Source organism: Spermophilus citellus (assembly GCF_964194105.1).
Source record: "Spermophilus citellus genome assembly, chromosome: 6".
In the NCBI taxonomy this organism is placed as follows: Eukaryota; Metazoa; Chordata; class Mammalia; order Rodentia; family Sciuridae; genus Spermophilus; species Spermophilus citellus.
In genome coordinates, this window is record NC_138187.1 from 142521777 (window position 1) to 142548415 (window position 26639).

At 32.4% G+C, this 26639-nt stretch overlaps 2 protein-coding genes across 2 annotated transcripts in view; one reads left to right on the forward strand and one right to left on the reverse strand.

Moving 5' to 3' along the window:
• UCHL5 (ubiquitin C-terminal hydrolase L5) overlaps window positions 1-16646 on the forward strand; it is a 48544-nt gene extending 31898 nt beyond the window's left edge. Inside the window, 4 exon segments of the mRNA XM_081300544.1 lie at window positions 5339-5441; window positions 6519-6632; window positions 9487-9585; window positions 14430-16646. Coding sequence (XP_081156670.1) covers window positions 5339-5441; window positions 6519-6632; window positions 9487-9585; window positions 14430-14474 — 361 coding nt within the window. The 3' untranslated portion in view covers window positions 14475-16646.
• Window positions 1-26639, reverse strand: part of RO60 (Ro60, Y RNA binding protein) — a 301212-nt gene that overhangs the window by 73383 nt on the left and 201190 nt on the right. The gene's annotated exons all lie outside the window — the stretch shown is intronic.

The following is a 26639-nucleotide window of genomic DNA, read 5'->3' on the forward strand; positions in this document are numbered from 1 at the left end:
TTCTTTTTCTTTTCCTTAGAATGTTTATAGTTTATTTTATATTAAATCTGTGATCTGCTTTAGGTAGTTCTGTATATGGTTTGGCATTTAGGTCAAGATTTTTTTGTTATTGTTGTTTTTTGTTTTTGCTTACACATATTCAATTGCTCTATCATCAGTTGTTAGAAAAGACTACCCATTTTCTACTGAATTCTTCCTGAACCTTTAAAAATCAAATTAGGCATATTTGAATGATTTTATTTTGAGATTTATTATTCATCTATTGTCCTACCAGTAGCACACAATCTTGGTTGTTGTAGCTATGTCTTGAAATCAGGCAGACTGATGCCTTCAACTTCACTTCTTTCTTTGAAATTGTTGTAGCTATTCTAGTTCCTCTGCTTTCTCGTATAAATTTGCATTTTTTATTTTCTCTGTAGCCACAAAAATTCTTAGATAGAATTGTGATAGGAATTATATTAAACATTTAGATCAATTTGAGGAGAATTGTTATCTGTAGTATGTTGAGTTTTCCAATATGAATCTGGTCTCTGCGTTTATTTAGATCTCTAAATTTCTTTTGTTTATTTATTTTTGTATGCCCCGTGTGTGTGTGGGGCATTCTTTTATCAGCATTTTGTGGCTTTTGGTATATAAATCCTGTACACATTTTGTCTGATTTATACCCAAGCACTTCATATTCTTTTGAGTGATATTATAAATGATATTGTATTTTAATTTTTTGTTTCCATCTCATCATTGGTAATACATGGAAATAAAATTGTTTTTTTCACCCTTTGTCTTACATCCTTTGTACTGAACATATCCAAATTTTATGGCATTTTTCTACATAGATAATCAAATCATTTGCAAAAAAAGGGACAACTTTGAATTTATTTCTCCTTTCAGCTTTATCATTTTTGCTTCATGCATTTTCCAGCTGAGTTGTTTGGTGCATGCATATTTATCATTACTGTTTCTTGTTTTTGGATGAACATTTTTATCAATACATAATGTCCCTTTTGCTCTCTCAGTCTCTAATAGTTTTCTTTGCTGTGAAGTTTGTCTCTTTATGTAGCTACTCTTGCTTCTTTGGATTAACATATGTATGATTTTTTTTTCCTTTTTCTATTTTTAACTTACTCATATCATAATTAAAGTGATTTTTTTAAAGGGAGTCATTTATTTGATGTTTTGAGATCACTTACATCAAATGCAGTGAATTTATAAGATCTGAAATTAAGTGTACATTTAATATAATTATGTTATGATTAATTCTGCCATTTTTCTTTTTGTTTTATTTTCTATTTTCTGCCTACTGTAAGTTATTTAAATACTTTTGAAATTCCATTTTTATTTATATGTATTATTCTTAGTGTATTTCTTGTGTGTGTGTGTGTGTGTGTGTGTGTGTGTGTGTGTGTGTTAGTTACTGAGGATTGAAACCAGGGATGTTGTGCTATGAGCTACTTCCCCAACCCTTTTAATTATTTGTTTTGATATAGGATCTCACTAAGTTGCCCAGGCTGATCTCCAGCTTGTGAATCTCCTGCTTTAGCCTCCCAAGTAGCTGGGATTATAATCATGAACCACTACATTTGGCTTAGTGTATTACTTATATTTTGTTTTTAGTGGTTTTTAAGTTTGTCACAGTCTATTGGTGTCAATGTTTTACCTGTGTGGGTGTAATATAGAACCTTACCTTCCTTTACATACTCTATATAACACAGTTAAATAATTCTTCTGTATACATTTTAGGAAAACTTTTTTCCCCCTCCTTTGGTACTCAGGATAGGACTCAGGGGCACTTTACCACTGAGATACATCCCCAGCCCTTTTTTAAAATTTTGAGACAGGGTCTCACTAAGTTGTTTAGAGGCTTGCTAAATTGTTGAGGCTGGCCTCAAGTTGGTGATACTCCTGCCTCTGCCTCCTGAGCCATTAGGATTACAGTTGTGTACCACAATGGTTGACTGAAAACAGTATGATTTTCACTTTAACACAAAACATAATTTAACAAAAGTTAAAGAGAAGGAAACATTTTATTTAACCATTTTTTAAATTCTTTACATTGTAATTCCTTCCTGATGTTCCAGGATACCTTTCTTTCTTTTTCTTTTTTAAAGTTTATTTTTTAGTTTTAGGTGGACACAATAATCTTTATTTTACTTTTATGTGGTACTGAGGATTGAACCTCATGCACGAGCATGCTACCACTGAGCCACAACCCCAGCCCAGGATACCTTTCTTTATCATTTCCTTTCTGCTTAGAAAATTGTTAGCTTATTCAAAGAGTAAGTTCTAAATGAACAGATTTCTTATTTTCCTTAATCCAAAATATTTTGATTTTTCTTTCATTCCTGAAGGATATTTTCACTAGATACAGAATTCTGGATTGACATTCTTTTCTTTCAGCACTTGAAAAATTTTATGCCACTTCCTTTTGGCCACCATTTTTTTTTTTTAAACTGTAAATCCATTGTCATTCTCCTGTAGGCATGGCGTTTCTCACATGCTGCTCTCAAGATATTTTTCCTTCTCTTTAGCTTGTAGAAATTTGGCTACATTGTGTTTTGGGATTTGCTCAGCTTCTTAAATCTATAGGTATATGTTGAGTCAAATTTGGAAAGTTTTCAGCCATTATACCTTGGAATACTTTGTAAACCTCACCCTTTTTCTCCTCCCTTTCCTGGACCCCAAGGACTTGATTGTTGGATCTTTTATTTAGTCCCACAGGTCCCTGAGGCTCTATTAATTTTGTCTATTTATTTTCTTGGTTCAGATTGGGTAATTTCTGTTGTTCTATATTTTAAAAAGTTCACTGATTCTTTCCTCTGGGAGTCCCCTCCATTCCATTTTCCTGTTTGAGCCCATCCATTGAGGTTTATTTTATTTTTTATTTGGGTTATAATAAAATTTCCATTTGTCTCTGTTTAATATCTTGGTTTTTTGTTGAGACTTTTCATTTTTCACTTGTTTCCAGTGTATTTGTAATTGCTCCTTGAAACATTTTTTTACAACTCTTATCTTTGTAAGATAAGTTTGCCATCTGTCATCTCATTATCAGGTGGATTATTTATTCAGTTTGAGATTTTCATGGTTTAAGTATGAACCTGAACATTCTGGGTATTATATAATAAGACTCTGGATCTCATTAAATAAGTTCTGTTTTGGCTGGACATGGTGGCTCATGCCTGTAATCCCAGCAGACCAGAGGCTAAGACAAGAGGATCCCAAGTTGAAGGCCAGCCTCAGCAGTTTAGTGAGGTCCTATGCAATTTAGTGAGGCCTAATCTCAAAATAAAATGGGTTGGAGATGTGGCTCAGTGGTTGAATGCCCCTTGGGTTCAATTTCTAATAATAAATAAGCAAATAATTAAAAGTTCTGTTTTTGCTGTTTTTTAAAAAATAATATTTCTTTTTTAGTTATAGATGGACACAATGTCTTTATTTTACTTTATGTGGTGCTGAGGATCGAACCCAGTGTCTCATGCATGCTGGGCGAATGCTCTACCTCTGAGCCACAACTCCAGCCCATGTTTTCACTGTTTTTAATGAACAGATAGGATTGTAAGTTCAGGTTTTCTACACAGCTTCTATTAAGGAGGGAAGAGGTTCCTTGGTTTCCTTGTTATTGCTGGGCAGGGATCCGGGTTTGGGCCTGCAAACAAGGCTTCCATGGATACCATTCTGTTTGCGAGAGGTCAGAGTGCCTTGTTAACTGATCCCTGCATGGCTTCTACTGATACTGAAGTGGGACAGGGATGGGCTTCTTTGCCACTAGATGAATGTTTTGGTTTCTATTCAATGTCTTCTAATAGTGCAAATGGGTATTGTTATTTTCACCTGGCAGGAATAAAATTCCCAACTCACTACTCAAGTCTTCATTTTGACACTAACTTGGGTGCCTCATTACAGCCTAGTGAGGTGGGAAGTCTAGGCTCTCTTCTTCACTTTTGTTGATGTGGTTGGAGTGGGATCATTGTTGTGTTTGGCTACAGCAGAATAATTATTATCCAAAAGTTTTTTGTCTTGCCACACTGCCCCTGTTCTGATTGACTAGCAAGAACAGATTTTTGTTGGACTTTTTATTTTTTCTTTTTGGCTGTTGCTGGTTTTCTTTTTGTTTTATGTTTTCTTTTTGGCTGTTGCTGGTTTCTTCATTTCCAAGTCTTGGATGAGTGATGAATGAGACATAAAAAGAACTCAGGGAATTCATCATCTTGTCATTCTTGGGTCTTGAGTTCCCTAGCTTGCCTGCCTTCTCTCTCATTTGAACATTTTTTCTTTGTCTCTTTCTAATATATATGTTCTGGATGTTGAACTTAATGGGAAGAATAGGAACATGCAAATTCCTCAAGTGAAAATTTTAAAACAGTTTTTACATATTTCATGCTGTCATTAGGCTGTGTTCTGTTTCATGAATAGAACTGTGAGAAACCAAAGGAGGTGACCTAATGCAAAATGGGCTTAACTTTTTTATATGTTTTTATCTTGAGTAGGTGCCATATACATGTTATAGATAATTTTTAAAATGTCAGTTTCCACTGTAAACAAGCTTATGCTATAAGAGATTTCATTGGTATCAGAGTAGTAAAAAACAACATTCAGAAATTTCACTACAAAATATAATTATACATTATATTAATGAAATGCATAAATGTTTTACATATTTATAAGGTAGAAATAAAATTTTAAAATATATTAATTAAAAATAGAAACTGTATCATGACTTTGAAAAAATTGTGTAGTCAGGAGTAATTACAGTCAAGATTCAAGCATAGCTGGGCACGGTGGCACATGCCTCTAATCCCAGCATCTCGGGAGGCTGAGGCAGGAGGATTTGAAGTAAAAGTGAGGCTCCAAGCAACTCATTGAGATCATCTCTCTGAATAAAATACAAAATAGGGCTCAGTAATTGAGTGTCCCTGAGTTTAATCCCTGGTACCAAAAAAAAAAAAAAAAAAAGAAGAAGAAGAAGATTCCAGTATAATTAATCCAACAAATGTGGGGTCTTAGTTTATTCTGTTTTCAGATATTTTTAAATAAATGAATTTTCATTATTTCTTATAAAGTTAGGGAAAATGATGAAATATGTTACATAAAATTTATACTTCAAATGTTTTAAGTGTAATTAACACTTAGAACATTTACAAATTTTTGTGATGAAATTTAGCTAAATTTTTTACTATAGTTATTATTACTTTTTCATATACAAAAACTTTTAGAAATGCCAATTTGAATTATTAGCCAGTTGATAGGGTAACTATCACAAAGAATAATGGTTTACTCATAGTGGATTAGCTTAATAGCAATGGTTTTGTAATTCTGTAAAAATCTTAAAATCACTCTTTTCTAGGTACAGTGAAGGTGAAATTCGATTTAACTTAATGGCTATTGTGTCTGACAGAAAAATGATTTATGAACAGAAGATAGCAGAGTTACAAAGACAACTTGCAGAGGTTTGTGGCCATATTTTTAAGTACAGAGTTCTAGTTTAGTAATTCTCTCAGGGAAAGTATCTTTTTTTCTTTTTTAAAATATACATTTAAGCTAGGTATGGTGGCACCACCTGTAATCCCAATGGCCTGGAAGGCTGAGACAGGAGGATCATGAGTTCAAAGCCAGATTCAGCAAATTATTGAGGCCCTAAACAATTCAGTGAGACCCTGTCTGTAAATAAAATAAAATGTAAAAAAGGGCTGGGGATGTGGTTAAGTGCCCCTGAGTTCAATCCCCAGTACAAAAAATATATACAGTTGGTTTTTAAAATATATACACATATTTTCAATACATATATATATTTATATATATACACACACACTTACTCAAATCTCCTAAATAGAGATTAAGGGAATGCAATCTGGATTCAGGCTACTTTGATTTAGTTCCTGGCTTTGTCAGACAGTGGCTATCTGAGTTTCTTCATGTAGTGTTATAATAGTAGTATTTAGTTTATGAGGAGGTTATCATAAGGATAAATGAGACAATATATGTAAACCAATTAAAACAATGAGTGACAACTGGAAGGGCTAAGTAAATGTTAGCTATGAATTGTTGTAACTATTATGATTTCATTATATAATTAAGCAAGTTAGAGTATATTTCTCAAAGAGTTAATTGAGTACTTTTAGATTCACATTTAATTTCTACTAGTCTTTATGATTACCTTTCTGTACTAAATATGATTAGAGAAGAGAATTAATAGTAGACAAACTTTTTTTATAATCCCTTGATAGTATGTTCTTAAGAGTATATTTAAGGTAATTTATTGTATAGGTTAATAAAAGATAGCAGTACAGTATATTCATGTATAGATGGTATTTAGGTAGAAATTTATGTGTTATTGTAAAACTTAGAAATATGGAAGATACTTTTTAGAGCTTTTATCCTATAATATTGCCATTGTTAAGTTGATATTTTGTCAATATTTCTAAGGGTAGAAACTTGAAAATAATTATAATGTGTTAATCACTTAAAAATATTCTGGACTTAAGCCTCAATCATTAGGGTGTGCTATTTTTTTTCTTTCTTCTAAGGAGGAACCTATGGATACAGATCAGGGTAGTAATATGTTAAGTGCTATTCAATCAGAAGTTGCCAAAAATCAGATGCTTATTGAAGAAGAAGTGCAAAAGTTAAAAAGATACAAGGTATGTTTCTAAATAAGTTCCTTTAATGTTTTAATAAGAAGCAGTATATTTTGAGATGAAGGTGTGTTTAATGATTGCATTCCCTTCCATCATTTACCAGTTTTTAGAATAATGTGTTGATTCTCTGGCACCCTGCAAAGATAAGTAAGATGGTTTTTCTTTCTTTTTTTTTTTCTTTAATTTATTTTTTAGTTTTAGGTGGACACAATATCTTTATTTTTTTATTTTTATGTGGTGTTGAGGATTGAACCCAGTTCCCCGTGCATGCCAGGCGAGTGCACTACCACTTGAGCCACATCCCTAGCCCCTGGTTTTTCTTTTTTAAAAATGTTGTTACGAACAGATATTTAATCTGTTTGAAGCTTTAGTTCAACTGCAGTTATTCTTATTGATGCTCAAATTATCCTGTATTTAGACTCAGGAACCACTTTAAGCAGTCTCATGTCTTTGACATGATACCTTTACGGTTTGATAGTTTGAGATTTTATTTACACACACATACACACACACACACACACACAGAATAACAATACCAGTAATGTTCATAACAATTGAATTTTTTTCCTTAAATTTGTTTTATTCCTTAGGATGATGTATCCCATTTTATTTATTATTGTGTGGTACTGGGGATTGAACAGAGTTGGGGGGCACTTTACCATAGAGCTTCATTCCAGTCCTTTCAATTTTTTAAATTTTGAGACAGCGTCTCACTGAGTTGCTGAGGCTGGTCTCAAATCATGGCTTCCTGAGTCGCTGAGATTACAGGAGTTACAGGATTACTCTTCCAGCTAGTACATATCCTATTTTAGATGTACAATCAAATTGCTGTGTTTTAAATTCACTTAAATTTTTTTCTCAATTTGCTTTCATATTATTAGGGGATTTAAAAAATAAGTTTTGATTTAATTTTGTTTTTATAGTAAACATTTGTGTAATTCAGAGTCAAATATAATAGCAAGATATTCTTTAGTACTGACAGTCATCTTCACTTCGCAATATGTTTAATAAACATTTTTTTCAGAGAGAGGAAAAAGAAGAGTATACCTGAATTTTGCATGGCTTTTGATATGGAACTTAAGTTATTTGCCACATGTTACAATAGTAAAAGGATACGTTTTCATTTGAAACTCAGTTGAAGGAAAGGATTATTTTTTTGGTTGCTTACCACATCATCAGCCATAGTTCTTCAAATCACACTTAACAGCCAACAAATGACTGTTCAATAAAATGAATGAACCTTAAAGTAGTAGGATTTCTACAGGTAGAAGTAGTTGCTTTGGAGTATTCTGGGCAGAAAAATGGAAAGGCCAATTCATGGGGACAAGAAAGTAAGAGATGAAATTTTTTTTGGGGGGGGGGGTGGTGGTACTGGTGATTGATCCCAGGGCCTTGTGCATGGGATGCAAGCACTCTACCAACTGAGCTGTATTTGCAATTTAAAAGATGATACGTTTAACTGTCACTTTCCATTTCATATAATATTAAAATCCAGACTACCTATAATTTATATTATTATGCAAGATTATTTTGTAATTAACTCACTTTTAGTACCTACCAAAAATAAATTACAGATTAAATGTTCAGAATCTTTGCTACATTGTTTGGAATGCTTTGTAAGGTAAAATGATTATCATACTGACATAAAATGAACACATTAAGATTTAATTTAATAAACTTCAAGAACCTATGTCACAACTAGTTAAAAAGAATTGTCAAATAAGCACAAATTTATATGAAGTAAAAGAACATTGAAATGAATTTACAAAAGATAGAAAGAAGATTTTTTCTATGAAGAGCTGTCTATTGAACCTCTGCTAGATAGAATCTGTAATATCTTGATGTCAATAGAAGGCTAGAATCATACTTTATATAGGAGGGTATTCTTTAGATGATGCATAATATATGCTTCTCCTGAAGCACAATTTCCCCCCAAATTCTACCCCTTTTTGATAAAATATAATCTCAAGGAAAGATTATTCTTGGTCACAAAATAAAGCTGGTCTCATTAGAATTGCCTGATTATTTACATAGATGTAGTATTAAGAATGTTAATTTAGGCTGGGATAGTGGCTCAGCGGTAGAGCATTTGCCTCGCAGGGGCGGGACCCGGGTTCCATCCTCAGCACCACATAAAAAAATAAAGACACCTAAAAAATAAATATTTATTAAAAAAAAAAGAATGTTAATTTATCATGTAGACTCATACTTTTATATGTCTTTTTTTTTTTTTTGGTGCTAGGAATTTAATACAAGGGTGCTTAACTACTGAGCCACATCCCCAGCCCTTTTTAAAAAATTATTTAGAGATGGGTCTCACTGAGTAGCTTAGGTCCCCACTAAGTTGCTGAGGCTGGTTTTGAACTTTCAATCCTCTTGCCTCAACCTCCTGAGCTGCTGGTATTATAGGTGTGTGCTACTGCACCCGGCTGTAAATTACATTTTCATAAATAATCTTAGATTGTTTTTTTTTTTTACTATTTATTTTTTTGTAGTTGTAGTTAGACACAATAACTTTATTTTATTTATTTATTTGTGGTACTGAGGATTGAACCCAGGGCCTTGCATGTGGGAGGCAAGCGCTCTACCACTGAGCCATAACCTCAGCCGCTTAGATTGGGTTTTTAAAAGCCTCTTCTTGCTAAGCTTAGGATAATAGGAAGCCATGCCCACGAAACTCTTGGCACATGTTTTATTAGTATTTGTTCTCAATAGGAACATAATTTTATTATTTTTAATATTTTTATTATAAGTATACATGATTTTATTCCATATGTTTTAAATTGGGTGCAAAAAATGATATATCAGAAAATTAGGGGAAATGTACCTAGAGTGATTTAATATGTTCTCTTTTCAGATTGAAAATATCAGAAGGAAGCATAATTATCTGCCTTTTATTATGGAATTGTTAAAGACTTTAGCAGAACACCAGCAGTTAATACCTCTTGTAGAAAAGGTAAGCATTTTATTGTTGAATACTTAAATTAGGTGTATAAATAAAGTATATTTTTTGGCATGAGTGGAGCTAAAATTTCATAAGCATTTTAAATTTACTTGTTTGCTTTTGCCTAGTGTTTTATATTTAATAAAAATTAGTTAAGCCTGTTACTGAAAAATGAAAATAAAAATTGCCCCATTGCTTTTGTCTTCTAGAATTCTTTTTATCTATAACTCAGGTTCTGTCTCATTAAATGAAAATTTAAAATACTAACATTTATTTGAGCAGAAACAAAATTTTAGTATAAATAATTGGAATAACAGATTTTTTTCTACTTATTTTAGCAAAAATTTGAATTGATTTCATAAGAATTTAAAGTTAGAGTGGACATTGGTAAAACTAAGTCTTGACTAAGAAATAGATTTCGTTATTTCTAATCTAGTATCTTTTCCACGGAGGGATAACTAACACAAGTGAGTTGAAAATTCTGATTTCTAAGATATTTTTTCCTTCAATATGAGAAGGTGCTTAATAAAATATTTGCAGTGTAAATGAAATGCAATGAATTGTTTTTAAGTATATACTGTAAATCAGCATTTCTGAAAGTGACCATCGCTGGATAATCTTTAAAATACATGTTACCTGGCCCCTCCCCAGATGTTCTGATAAAGGGGAAGGATTCTTTAATAAGTTCCCCAAGTGATTCTAATGCAACTGATCTGTGTACCACATTTTGAGAAATACTGAGAAGATACTACTAGGCAAATAAAATTTTGGACCATTAATATAAAGACCAGATTACATGGTAGGTATATTTTTCTTATTAATTTTAAATTTTACAAAGTGAACATACATTTTATCCCAGACGTTTTATAAATTTAAAATAATATGAGATCTGCTTTAATAAGATTTTCATTTTTACCTTATTACCTGAAACATGACTCAGCTTTTAGCATTAAATGCAAAAATTATTGGAGAAAACTGCTACATCTTCAATTATTTTTTTGTTTTTGTTTTTTAATTTATGTATCTTAGGGTATTCCAAGATGGGAAACTGACTTTTAAAGTTTAAGGTTAACAATTAAGGTCCTGTGGTTATCAAAATTGTTTACAGAGTGCCTAGGCACAGTATTCTTTGTGTAAGACACCATGAAATATTTCTCTGTTAAGAATATTATATGAAAAAAATATAATGTGGTAAATCATATGATAAGTCAGATTTTAATTTTAAATAAATTTTATTAGGACCTGGACAAATATTAAGTGTATCAGTTTTACCTTAAAGTTGGTCTTTGAATATAATTTTTATGTGAAGATTAGGAAAAGTTGTGTTTGTTTGTTTTTGTTTATGACAGTATATCCCCAAGATTTTTTGAGAGCATGAAGAATTGATTTTTAGCTTTTCATTAGTTCACATTAGTTTTAGCTTTTTCCTTAGTTCACATTATTTTGGACACAAGGTGGCAGTATATGAATACCTAATATTACTATGACACCAACTTCTATTTCCTGTTTGCTTTTTTTTTTTTTAAGGAACAGAATTATTGACTTTCTAGTTTGTCTGTTAATTGAAACTATTCTTATATAATACTACATAAGCAATATTGAGATGTGTTTATTTCTTATATACATACAATGTGTTTTTCCTCATTGGTTTTGATTTGGTTGGAATACTTGAAATATTCATTAAACATTTGTGAAACTATTCACTAAACATTTATCTAGATGCAGCTATATTCTAAGCACTTTGTTAAGGTCTAGGAATCGACACATAAGTATATACATTCTTTTCTCAACCAGTTTGTGATATAGTTTACAAAAGTAATGAGTAAACAATTATAGTTTGTTTATGGATTGAATAATAGTATTCCATTTAGGGCCAGAATAAACATCTAAATAACTTTGTAGCTACTCAAAATTTCCCATTCACAAAAATCTTAAATCTGTGGTTGGAATTTACTGCTTAATCTGTACCATTATATCAGGTTCCTTAGCACAAGTCTATTTTTGTTCATCATGTTTTGAAAAAAATATTATACCACATTGAAATATCACTTTTAGCTAGTAAATGCAGATGTTAAATAAAGCAGATTGAAAATCAGAATAGAATTACTCTTAAATTTTATAATTACAATAAAAAGCTTTTACGGTGTTAGTTATTATTTATGTAAAATTACCCATAGAATTCAGAAATAGATTATTAATTGGAATTGTCCAAGACTAGAGTTTTGATAACTGAGGCATAAAAATGAGTGAAGTAAAATCTTTTTATTTTTCCTAGATAGTGAGCAAAAGTTGAATATTTTGATTCTCTCTTGGTTGTATAGCTATAATGAACTAGGCTAATATCTCATAAATGTTTTTCTTATATGCATTATACAAAACTGCTCAGGAGGTAAAACCAAAGTAACTGTATACTTAACTGTATCATACATCAAACCTGTAACTTAAAATGTAAAATAAGATTAACTAGTTTATGATGCGATTTGTGAAACTTCTACCTGTTCAGGTATACTTTTAGTACTTTTAAAATATTTATCTTAACCTTTATGTGTAATTCTGAATTGTTATCTACCCATATTTATAACAATTACCAATAATCTACCATATTGTGAAATTATGGAGATATAGTTGCTATGGGGATCCAAAGAGACTTCACCATTTTGAAATTTTTTAGGAAAATTCAAGACAGTCTGATTCAGTTGGTAATAAGTAACTAACCTTCAGAACTTTCTTTTTTCTATCCCCAAATTAAAATAAAGTACAAATGTAGTTAATCACAATACTATTTACATTAATATTTATTTATTTATTTTTGAAAGAGAGAGTGAGAGAGGAGAGAGAGAGAGAGAGAGAATTTTTAATATTTATTTTTTAGTTCTCGGCGGACACAACATCTTTGTTGGTATGTGGTGCTGAGGATCGAACCCGGGCCGCACGCATGCCAGGCGAGCGCACTACCACTTGAGCCACATCCCCAGCCCAACATTAATATTTATGATTATAGAATTATATGACTCAGGTCAATAATATTTTATATCTCCTCGGCACACTGTGTAAAAGGAAATTATTTTTAACTGTGTATTTCTTCCATGCTATTTTAGAAATAGCATAGTATTTTTTAGCAAGGGCAGAACATAATATAGGCTTTGAGTTTATTCTCAGCTATACTGTCTTTTTTTATGGATATGATACATTTTAGGTGGAGCTTTTAAGCAAGTTATTTACTTTTCTGTAGCTTCTATTTCTCATCTATAATTTGGGAATCATATCTCTTGCACATTCTTGAGGATTAAGTAAGACCCTATCTGTGAAATATGCAGTAAGCACTCAATTAATGATACTCAATAATGGTAATTGTTTTTAACTTATTTTTATGTACTCCTTAATTTATCTGAATTATATAATTTAATATATGGACACTCTGCATTACATTTGTTTGCTCATTTAATTATATTGTAAAGTTTATATGATAAATTAGTAAATTTACTTATTCTAAACATTCTGTAAGTATGTTCAGAGATAAATAGAAAAGAAGCACATATTTTTATTTCAAATTATAACAAAATCAAATTGTATTTTTATTATTTGAAAATAGAAAACTTTGCGTGGGATGTGGTATAAATAACAGATTATGCTTGTTAATGAAAAAATGTTGATGTAGGCTACTAATTTTTTTATTTCTGTATGGTATATATAGCCTATTTTCTAGGTCATAGCACTCAAAATTTATCATAGTTCTGATAATAATTACTACCTAATCCATCATTAGAAAGGCAATTTTTCTAGTTAGTCTATTTTTAAAAATAATATAGCAGGAAAGGTCTGATATATTGGTTCCTTTCCAAAGACCAGCCGAATTGACATCACCTAAAAGTTTGTTAGAAATGCATAACTTCAGGAATTTTCATTGGTATGTATATTGAAAAGCATATTGCTATAGAATACCTGTCTGACCTCTATTTTACTATATATTGTGTGACTTTGGTCAAGTTTGATCACCTGTGAGCACTGGCTTCTTCATCTGCTAAGGAATAAAATAGTTGTCTTCAAGCTATGTAACTGTTATGAAGATCAAATAATGTGTGAAAACATTTTTGAGGTCATGTAAGTGAGGCTCACTGACATCAGACGGCATTCCTTTTAGTATGATTTATAGATAAAACAAAAATTGTAATCCTTTATTGGCCTTTTTTTACTCACTTTAAACTTTTATGCCAATTCTGCTTTAACTTTTATGTTGAAGATATTTATTCAAATATGCAGAAAGCAACATTGGATTTTTTTTAATGCTAAATTTGAGTAAGAAATGAACTGTTTTTAAATCCTTATAACTAAGTTTGACTCTGTGGATTGAATAACTTGTATTGATTACAATTTAATAATACATTTCAACTTCAGATGAGAAAGAACTGGGAGCCAAACATAATCCTTCCTTCCTTTTCTTTTTTTGTAGTACTAGGAATTGAACCTGAGGTCTTGTGTATGCTAGGCAAGGACTACCACTGAGCTACATCACCAGCTTTTTCTTATTGAGGGCAAATAATGACTATATAATTTTCCAGAACTAATTTGTTGCAAGTCTCAAGTTATATAATGCTCTAGAAATATTTTTTGTTTGTTTGTTTGTTTGTAGACAAGGTCTTGTTGTGTTGCCCAAACTGATCTCAAACTTCTTGTCTCAACCTGTCCTCCTGAGTAGCTGGGACTATAGGTTCATGCTGCTGCACCAGCTCTAGAAACCCTGTGAACAGTGCATTTTATTCCTTGTAGCTTGAGAGTACCCTCTTAAGCACATTTTATTTTAGTACAATCTAAAGCAGACCTAGAAGATTTTGTAATATACTATTTTTAATTTTTAGGCAAAAGAAAAACAGAATGCAAAGAAAGCTCAGGAAACCAAATGAAGAGGATGCTTTGGGATGTGTACACATATCTGCTTCTACACTTATTTTCATGGCACCATTAAGTATAAGGAACTTTGAGCAACATCCTAATTGACTCAATGCACGTTTGGCAATAGTACCAGTCTGTCTTGTCTTTAATGCATGGATTAATAAACTTTTCCCCTACCTGCATCATGTGCATGCAGTGCATATTAAATAAAAATAATACTGAGAGTGCTTGCCCAAATTCTGTTTTTTTGACATTGGATCTGAGAACTCTTATTGGTATTCTGGATTTATAACTACAGTATGAACCTAGAAAATGCACAAATGATATTCTTTACCTGTAATTGTTCTGATTAATCTTTTGATTTTTTTTTAGCTTAAATACTTTTGATTTTTAAATGTCAAATCTTAACTGAATCTTCTGTTTCTTCTTATCATTAATGGAAAAAAATCAATTTCTGTCTTTGACATGTGTTTTGAGAATCTTAAAACTAAAAATTTCCTCTTATACCACTTATTTGATTTTAATGCAGATCATTTGAAAAGAGCAGAAGTAAAATTTTTAGTAATTTTCATTGCTGCCAATAGAAAAGGTAATAAGCATTGCAATTTTATTTTAACAAACTTTCTTCAAGTGTTTGGGGTTATTTTTTAAACCATAGAATTATTGTAGGAAGATCTGAATATTATGCCTCAAAACAAAATTTCAAGTTAAGAACAAATTGTAATTCTTAAAGAGTTTTGGTATTATTACCAATTTGGCAACCTTTTCAAGTTGTTAAGGTGAGTTTTTATGGAAAATTTGAGGTTTGACAATTCAGGTTATCTGCTTTAAAAAAAGATGACAGTGGTGATAGAGGATCCTCTGTGCCAATTTGAATAAAATTAGTATAGCTCAGTTTCCAAGAGCCATGTAATGTATAATTTGCTCACAATGATTTTTTTTGGTGGGGGGAGTTGTTTTCATTTTTATTTTATAAAGTACTACTGAACTGTATTCTCACTTGTAATTTTCTTTTCCAAGTAAACTCTAAATGAAATTTTATAAAACTTCTTTTTATAAAGGAAATAACCCACTTTTTTCTTTACCAAGCACATTTTTGAAATTGATATGTGACTTTTAAACATTTTATTATTTATTGTAAAATAAATTTAACATAATTTATTTTATTAGGTAGAATGTGTACCTATCATCCAGCTTCAACACATGAATTTTTTATGATTGTTTTAAAGTTTACTAATGTTGGTATTATTAAATGACTTAGAACTAATGCAGGGGAGACCTGTGGTAAAATTGAGTAGAAAAATTAATGAAATATTTTTCATATATAATTTCAGTTGAAGGTACTAAAAAATATTTAGTTTTTCAGTTATTTGTGAGTAAATATATTTTGCTCTTGTTATGGTAGTAATTATGGAGTGTTTTAAAGCTGTGATACAATTTTAAAAAATGGTTTTCTAAGGATGTTCTTAGGCTCATCTCAATCTCATTCATTTATTTCAATTTAATTTCTATATTTTCTTTTATTGAGGCTTAAATTTTGTAAAGCAATGCCAGGATTATTGTAAAAAGTAGTATCAGTAATCAGATAAATCAATGGAATAAAAGACAGGACCTAAAAATATTAATTTTTATCTGATCACTTGATTTTTACAAAGGTGTCAAATAATCAAACAGGAAAGGAGAGTCTTCATCAAATGTAGGTAGGATAGTAGAGCTGAACATCCACTGAAGAAAAAAGGAATCAAGAGTTCCCTATCTCACAAAAAATTATTTGAGCTGAATCATAGATGTTTTTGTAATAGCTAAAAAATATAAGTCTTTTTTTCCCAGAAAACATTGGTGAATATCGTTGTGACTTGAGAGTAGCCAAAGGTTTCTCGGGTCATAGAACACATTAACCATAAAAGATCCAGGATTAGGTTTCATCAAAATTAAAAACTTGTCATTGAAAGACACCTTTAGCAAGAATAGCTTGCATAGAATGACATCTTTAAAAGAGCTTTATAAATTTAGGTTATAGGTATAAGGATTTCTTTAAAAATTTAATTTCTTATAAAAGTCCATGATAGGATTTTCCATAGTTTAGGAATGGTTTATCTGCTGCTTCTTTAATGATTGCAAATGCATTGTGACACTTCATGTTTTTTTTTTTTTCTGCTTGTGAATAAAGAAGTATGACTTGTTCTTGTCTTGGTCCTATATATCGCTGGTTTGAAACTAAATCTGGAAGCTAATGAGTAGAGAAAGTGGAGGAATAAAGAGCAATCCAGAAAAAGATAAATATTAGTTAAGTGGATTTTGTTTTGGGGGGGTAGATATTTTAAAGAACATCTATTCTGCTCATTTCACTTTTGTATTTTCTAAAATCTCATTTGACTGGGTAAATGAAGGCACTTCTATTTTATGCTTTTTTTTTTTTTTAACAAAGCTTGCCAATTCTTAGGGATGTACTTCTGCAGTTATAAACAAAGAAAACTTGCCAACAGCTGTAGCACAGTCTAGTCTCACCTCATATGTTTAGTTCTCAAGATAGCTGCCCTTTTTCTAGCAAAGAGCAGTCAGCTCAACTGTGTTACTAGAAAAACAAATATTTGTTATGGGATCATGACTGTAGGGAGTTGCTCCTCTGTTTAGGACCATGATTGTGAGTATTATGGTGCTGCATGGAGATTACTACGTTTAATCCACCTAATCCACCTAGTTGCTTATAATATTTCAGGATACATGACTCTCCTCCCGCCCCCAGAAGGATATTAGTTCTTTGGCTTTTAAAAAAAAATGTACTGGGAATTGAACCCAGAGCTGTTCTATCCCTGAGTTACATCCTCAGTCCTTTTTACTTTTTGAGACACAGGGTCTTGCTAAATTGTTGAGGCTGGCATTGAACTTGTGATTCTTCTGATTCGGCCTCCCAAGTTGCTGGAATTACAGGTGTGTGCCACTGCACTGAGCAAAAAAAGCTTTTAAGGTATTTCTCCCCTGAAAACATTTAGAGAAAGCAAAGAAGCAAAAATTTACATTACCCACAGTTATAGCAACAGGGATGACCACAAGAACATTTTATTGTATTTAATGATCCCTTTTCTCTATGTGTATACTGACATTTTCATATTAGTTTTGCAAGCCCTCCCTAATACTCTGCATTAGGTTTATGTCATATATGTTATTTTTAAACTTGATATGAAATTTTTATTTTTATATCAGTGATAACACATAGGATGCAAACTATTTGAAAGGGAATTAGGATTAATTTTGGGAATTTTGAAACTACCTACTAGTTTCTTGTAAAGTCACTAGTGGGCTCAAGCATGAGTCTTCAGAAATGACTCCTAGCAAAGCGTATAGTACTGATCTTCTAACAAGAGAACTCCTACCTCTGCAGCAGTTAAGGAGTCTCTACTATTGGAGTTAGTGAAATTAGAGCATGTTGTAGTAATTGTGTTCCAGGACAGGGAAACCTACTGTAATTATCTGTTAGTACTTCAGGAATATATACTGGAATGCAGAATAATTCAACTTCTCCATGACTAAACATACCACTTGAAAATGGCTGAAGCAGTGGGCTGGGGATGTGGCTCAAGCGGTAGCGCGCTCGCCTGGCATGCGTGCGGTCCGGGTTGGATCCTCAGCACCACATACAAACAAAGATGTTATGTCCACCGAAAACTAAAAAATAAATATTAAAATTAAAAAAAAAAAAAGAAAATGGCTGAAGCAGTGGTCAGATAGTTTCTATTGTACTCTTGCCTTTCAAATCTTACATGAGCTTTTCTATAAGCATTTCTAGGAAATTGAGGTTTTAGCTTTCTAGTCTATACAGCATAGGAACATATTAGGAAGGAAGATGAAATGGATGTTGACAATCACACATTTTTACACTTTTCTACATTGAAACATTTTTCCTGCTTGCATAAATAATATCTTTCTTTTAGAGAAATGAAAATACAAGCAGAAAAAATAAAAATCTAATCCCATTCATTAGAGAGTGAGTCATGGTTAGTGTTTTGAAGTATCTAAGAATATGTACATTTACAATTGTGTGTATATACATATATATATGTAGAAATTTTCTTTTATAAAATGGGATTATATAATTAAACATTTGTTCTATGCTTTTTTCCATAAACTTCACATCGATAATAGGCTTACATCTTTTTTTTTTTTTAGTTATCCCTTAGTATTCCATTAAATAGATACACTTTAATGTATTTCACAAGCTCCATAGTAAACAAGCTCCATAGTAAAGAACAAAGTATAATAATAAAATGGACAAACTGGATAGCTTGATTTTTTTTTTAGGGTAAGATTTTATTGAAAGTCAATTCCTAGAACAGTCAAGGATACATGTTATTTAATTTGTTCATGGTCTTAATCTTTACTGGCTTAAATCTAGTGACTGACAGTAAAATTTCACCACTTCTAGCATACTTGGTACCTTTTATTTTTAACTTGATTATACTAATTCTTAACTTTTCAGTAATTTTCAACCCATATCAGATGCTGAAAATATAGTGGTGAAAAAGATAAATTCCTGCCCTCATGGTGAAATGAATATACAAGTGTGTGAATGTTATTTTTCTAGTAGTTAGGGAGAACTGTAAAAAATAGAGAGTTGAGGTTTGATAGGATGGTCATGGAAAGTCAGCCCCTTTAAGGAAAGGATATTTAAGCAGAACCTAAATGAAGAGAATTTCCTGGTCAAGTACTGAAGCAGCACTATGAAAGTGGATTGCATGCCGGCAAAACCAAGTTTAATAATTTAGGATGCTAATTTGCAATAATGTTTGATAGTTAAAAGATTTATGAAAGTTAATATAGGGTGTTAATATGAAAATAGGTTGAACAAAAATATATAAAAAAGACTAGGACCACTGATCTATGTGCCTTTTAGACTATTGATGTTCTATGAAACACACTTCTTTGGCTCTTTCTTGTAGCAATAATATAGTATTGACTAAACCACAAATTCATTGGGAGGAAATGTCATGTAAATATTTTTTTGGTTGGTTTTAAGAAAATTTTTGTTTTATTTTATTTGGTGGTACTAGCATTTGAATCAGGGCCTCAAGCATGCTAGGTTAGTGCTCTACTACTACATCCTCAGTCCACAGTTGTGTTTCTAAAAATATTTTCAACCCTACTCCTTTATAATAAAGTTGTAAACATGAAAATTAAAACTGAAATTACTAGAAACAATATGGCATAGTATTTTATTATTGAGAATAGAAACAAAACTTCCTAAGCAAAAAGTAAAGTAATAAAAAGAAAACAGAAGAGAAGCAGTTGAATATATAAAACTAAGATTTCTGTACAGCAATAAATGCCAGAAACTCTTAAAAGACAATAATCCAACCAATAAAATTATCATATATCATGAAATATTTCAGAAATATAGTTAACATATACTGAGCACCCCTATGAAAAATGGAATGGAGGGAGCACGAGAAGCACTCAGGAGAAAAATTGGCAAGCTGCAGGAACAGAAAATTCAGAGAAGAAATTAAAATGGCTAGTAACACAAAATATGGTAAATCCCACTAGTCATCAAGAAGATGCAGAATAATAAAGGAATTTCTTTCATTTCTGTTTTCCCCTACCTCCTTTCCTCCTTTTTCTCTCTGGCCATCTTTCTCCCCTCTCTCTCTTCCCTCCTTCTTTCGAAGCATCTCATGATGCTCATCATTCTTATATACCTCCTTTACATATTTCCACCATTCTTCTAATTAGAATGATTTTTAGAGGTGAAAGTTGTATTATAGACAAAATTGTACTGTGGAAGTGCTTGTGTGAAAAAACTATCTCTGGATTTATCAGAAGCCTTGTAGGAGACATTAATGACCTTTGCTGAGTTATTAAGGAATGCATAGAGTAAGTGGTAACCATGAGCTCTGGGATTCAGTGGCTCCCTGAGGGCTGGTAATTATGATTTCAATTAGAGGCTATCTATTGTATCCAGGTTATGCTTCCCAGGCAGTGTCTCCTAGTGAGGTTACCAAGGTCCAAGATCTGTCCTTTCAGCTTACGATTTGAGCGTAGTCATTGAAGGTGATAAGGACTTTGGATTGTTAAGCCAACTTAATAAAACTTGCAGGAGACTAATGTACACCTGGAAATACAACTTCTTTTATTTTACTATTATCACTTCCAGCTGACCAGACATTCCTATCAGCCTATCAATACATTCTCTCTCTAGCAGATAAACTTACCAAGGAAACCAAAGTAAGACCAGAAGATTGGTTGACTACAGAATTGTTGCTAAGGAAATTTTTTAAATAGATACTGGCTGTGATAGATAGCCTGTGATATGTTTTGCCATACTAGACAAATCTTTCTCCATTACATACCAACTTGTTCAAAATGTTAACCATCCTTCCTCACATAGACAGAATGACAAAAACTTAAACTCCATTATTATCACTTTTTAAAAATTTGTTTTAATTAGTTACACATGACAGTACAATGACCTTGACATATCATACATTTGAATCAGATGGGATATAATTATTTTTCTGAGTGTACAGGTTGCAGAATCATATTGGTCATGCAGTCACATATATACATACAGTAATAATAATGTCTGTTTCATTCTACTATCCTTCCTATCCCTCCATCCCCTCCCTTTTTGGTTGACATTTTCCGGCTCTCTTTCTCATATCAACAAATGTTTTCAAATGTGCTGTAATTTAAATTTTTGCTTATTTGTTTCTAATTTTATGCTAATCTGCTGTTCTATTGACATTTGGAGAGGCTCCTTAGTTTAATTTTTGAAACTCCAGATAGGAGTACTATTTCCTATAACCTATGTAACATTCATGTATGAAGAATTAGTGTTTCTGTTCTAATGTTGCCAATGTGAGCTTTCCTAATAACTTCTATCTAATTTATTAACTGGGAATGCTCTGCATACTTATAATAGTGGTAAGCTTTTCTCTTAAAGAATACAGAATTGCTATTGGAGTGGCATTGCAAATACAGTGAACATCTTGGGTGATGCAGTTCCTTTTTTTTGGATTTTAGGCAGAAATTTACTTGAATTAACATTTGCAATTAAGGAAAAAAAATTACCAGTGATATGCCAACTTAAGTATTCTCCTTACATTTTCCACAAATAACATGGCCACACTGCTCTCGTTATATGAACTATACTTTGTTTGCAACATTGAAGTTAGTCAGTACAACTTCACAGTTAAAACACTGAATTCTGTGCTTACTACTTTATTTTCAAATTGTAACTCTGTATTGCAGTATGGTGGAGGGCAGACTACTGGGATTAGATTTAGGAGATTTATAATTCTAGTCCTGCAATGCTATTTATTGTATGATCTTGGCCTGTATTTTGTTATCTGCTGAAATGTACTTTGTCCTTTGTTATAAATTTCACATAGTGCTTATAGAGCAAACATGGCTTTTGCATCTGTTTATATGATTAAACTGTAAAACAAATATGACCAAATTAAAGCTTCATTGTATTAGAACACAAACACTCTTCTGGGCCTATCTTGTTTTTTTATGGTTGGGTCCATATAGAAGATTTCAGGCTTGTTAAACTTTAAAACACACAAACACACTCACATTTGAAGTTTAGAAAAATTTAGTCATGTTTAGTAAGCTATGATCCCTGTACTTTAATATTCTGTTTTCTCTCCACTTATAAATGTAATTATTGTCTTGAAGCAATCCTTTTGTTTTTGCTAATTTTAACCTGTAAGAGTATATGCTAGTATATGATATGTCAAGAGCTTTGTAATGTTGTGAACAACCAATAAAAAAAAAAGAGTATATGCTAGTATAAGCAATTTGTATTCTGACAAAACATCTCCAGTTGGTATCTAGTCATTTGTATGCACAATCTTTATAACTTCTTTCCAAACGTACATACCAGAAAAAAACACATTTTTTGGGATATGTCTTTTCATAAATGTAGACAATTCTTGGGCTTAGTGATAAAATTACCATTTCAATGTTTTTGAATTAGGTATATAAGTATTAGTTAATGTCAATCATACCAGAAGCCTTGTTATGAATACCACAAGAATCCCTTTATTATAATAAGACTGCTTGATCATCTTCTTGTTCATTAACTAATTCATTCAAACAAAAGGTATTTATCTCCTCTGAGTCAGGGTTAATTCTATGTATGAGAAGACATGTCTTGCTTTGTCTCCTGCTTTCTGAACTACTCTGCATGCTTGAACTGGGCTTTAACTTTGTAGCATTATGATACTCACAGGTGTACTTCAAGTGTTAATGTTTTAACACTGATGGGTTAAAAAAGTGTAACATAGGACTAATTTGTCCCCACGAATATTGATGTTATTTGAACAAATGCTTATGAGAATCAACTTCCACTTGAGGCATCCATTTATTCCTATATTTATGGTCAAACTGTAAACATTTCTGTCAACTTTTATCTTTCAGGTTCAGTAACAATTTATTTGGGTAGAGGGGAAAAGCACAAGGTGAGAAGAAAGAACCAGAGGTGTTAGCTGGATTTCACTTAGTTTCAAGATAGACATTGAGTAGCCATTGTAACTTCCTATATTTCATTAGCATTTGGGGCTAATGAAGTGCTTCCCATAAGTTTGGGAATTAAGAAAGTAAGACTGCATTTTAAAAGGTAGATTGTTAAGGTCAATACATAGATTGCACATCAATAAACAAAGTCACTAGGAAGAAACAGACTGCTCCCAGGCAACTTGGATTGACCACAACTCAGAGATCACTGGGCAGGTTAGATAAAGGAGTGCAGTTGACCAGGCAGTGGTAAACTGAATGAGATGATATTCTTTACTCCATTTTTCTTGAAAGGTGGACACCTGTTTAATTTTCTGTTTTCCTTCTCTGAGAGCTAGAACAACAGAATTTTATTTTTTCCTCGGGTTTATTATTGGGGGCAAAAACAAAGAAAACATAAAAGTAAATAATTGCAGCGGACACTTGGCCAGAACGCATACCCTGTCAAAAGGGGGCTGCCATTCCTCAGCTGTAGCTGGTTGTTGCCAGGTGAAATACAGGCCCAATATTGTCAGAAGCCAAAAAATCTGAATTTATCAAAGTTTCCCAATTTGTAAACATTGACTTCAGTTTCCTTAAAACACTTTAGTTCGAACTAAACAATATGACTGAATTTGATCCTATCTCTACTTTGTACTATCTGCTATGACATAATTGGATATGTTAATATTTTATTATTTTATGAACATACCTGAAGCAAGTAGGAATTATTTAAAAAGTAATGGCCGATATAGAAATACAGTTATAATAGAGTCTTCGTATCTATTGAGGTGCATCTAGAGGAATAATATTACTCATTAATTCTTGGCTTTTTCTGATCTTAACACCATCTCAACAATTTCAGGGGGCTGGGGATGTGGCTCAAGCGGTAGCGCGCTCGCCTGGCATGCGTGCGGCCCGGGTTCGATCCTCAGCACCACATACCAACAAAGATGTTGTGTCCGCTGAGAACTAAAAAATAAATATTAAAAATTCTCTCTCTCTCTCCCACTCTCTCTCCTCTCTCACTCTCTCTTTAAAAAAAAAAAAACAATTTCAGCAATTCCAATCTGGTCTCAGTTCTAATGTGAAGTCCACCTTAATCCATTGGTCCTGCTATTGTATACATTTTTCTGTGCATATTTACTTGAATTTCTGGGCATTATAGTGGTAAAAACAACAGACAAGATTTGTCTTCTTGGAATTTACCATCTAATAAACTAGGTGAGGTTTAAATTAGATAGTTAAAATATACATCATTACAAACCATTGTAAGTTTATGAAATAAAAAGTTCAGTGAGATCATAAAAAAGGTGCAGCCCTATCTATAGGACAATTTGAGCTAAAATATGAAAGATGGGTGGGAGTTACATAGATGAAGCCTTGGAGTTGGGTTGGGGAAGGGTATTCCAGGCCAAAGGAAGTAGACATGTCTTAGAAATGTTAAAAAGGCCAATCTGATTGGGATGCACAAAACAAAATACATGTGTTGAGTTGAAGACAGAACAGTAGCCAGATTATACAGGTTTTTGTGAATCATACCAAGGATTTTGGTTTTTATTCCAAGATCAATAGAAGTCATTAAAGGGGCTTAAGCATTTTTATGAGATCACCATTGCTATAATAGAACTGATAAGAAGGTTAACATGGATATGAATGGAGTGGACAAATAAATCAGTAAACTCATTATGCTCTTTATACCTGTTGATGCACCATAAGTCTCCACAAATCCCCTGGTCATCTCTTGTCCCCTTTCTCTAATTGCTTTTAGACTCTGTTCTTTGCCACCTCTTTGGTTCTGGTAACTCTTCCACAGTGTTAATTTATGGCCTGAGTTCTTAACCTAGATTTTAAACATTTTTTCACCTTCTTGCTATACGAAAAACGTGATTCTGATTACATTGCTTTCTATGCAGCTCTTTGAAGTGGTACCTGGTTTTTCTTCCACTGGGCTTGGAGATTAGAGAAGTCTTGTTCTCTTTGTTTACCATTTATTATTATTATTTTTTATTGTAGATGGAAACAATATCTTTATTTTTATGTGGTGCTGAGGATCAAACCTAGTGCCTCACATGGACGAGACAAGCACTCTCTACCATTGAGCTACAGCCCCAGCCCCTTGTTTATCATTTTTCTTTCATTTTTCTCTTCTACATCCTCAAAACTTGCTGATTTTGAATCTTATGTAATCAAATGATATGACACATTATTGTTGTCAACACCCCTCGTAACTCTACAGTATTAATCCCCAAATCATGTCACTTACTCTAACACAATTTTTTAAGATTTTGGTATATAGTACCCTGGTCACTCAATTCTTTCAAGTCTCTTCTTTCAGTGATGTTCCCTATAATCACCTTCAGAACTTTTTATCATCACTAGTAACTGATTTTCCTCCATAATCTGAATTTCAAACTTCTTAACAAATTAATACTAATTCTTATCTTCCCAACTCAACTCCCAGCATTTTAATTTCAGCAATTTTGACAACCTCTCCCAAACCCTGATTTCTATGGATTGTACGCTTTTACACTGTTCCTCCCCTTTGATATTTTTATTTTCCCTTTTCCCAGCTTCAGTTTCATGGTCAATTATTGCAAGCCCTGTCTTACATACACCTTTCATTCTTTCACCTTCTCTCACCTTACGTTATTCTTTTGGCAAAAGTACATTCTAGTTAAGCCCAACTCTGATGTTCTGTACCTACTCTGTCAGCTGAAGTGGAGGCTGTATAAAAACACTCAACCAAGTTGCCTGGTCTCACTTGAAATTCACGATCATGGACCTCAAATGGGTCCTCAATGCTGTCAGGTGAGCATTTTATGAATTCGGAAGTCATTCTGTCTCTTGTTCTTCTAGATAATTATTTCAGATTCTCCCCCATTTTACTCAAACTCCCACATTTTTCCTCTGCTTGGCTGATGACCATGCTTCCAAGGTTATTGAGAAAATGGAAACCATCAAAAGAAAACATTTCAGACTTTTACCACTGCATCTACCTAAAAGCATTAGCACCTCCCACTGACTTCCTGTTACTACAGATTTCTAACCATTTCCTAATGCCAATTTCCCTACTTGTTCATTAGATGCCATTTCCACTTTTCTACTCAAGGAGAACATTCTACCAATTCTCTCCTCTGTCTCCTACATCATCAGTGCAACTACAACTTGTTTTTTTTCTAATATATCACATCTTGTTTATTCATCAGATGATGGAAATTTCAGCTGTTTACATTTTTGGCTATTATGGATAATGCTGTTATGAACATTTGGGTATTTTAATATATTTTAATTTCTTTCTTTATTTGTTGTTTTTAGATATACATGATAGGGAGTATTTTGACATACATACATAGGGTGCAGTCATCTTTTGTTTGTTTTCTTCTGGATTCTTCCAATTAGCTTATAAAGAAAGTACCTTGACTATTTCCCTCAACAATTACCACTCAAATTCTTTGCTTCTCTTTGCAACATGTCCCTTTAAAAGTATTGTCTGTACTCACTGTCTCCACTGTCTCGACTTCCCTCTTCTAAAACGATGCCAATGCTATTTGCCATCAGTGCATGGAAACCGCTTTCTTCAAGATCACCAGTGGCCTCTTCTGTGGTTAATCTCTCTCATCTTACTCTACCTATCAGTATTACGTGTCATATTTGATCACTCCTACTGTCTGGTAAGTTTT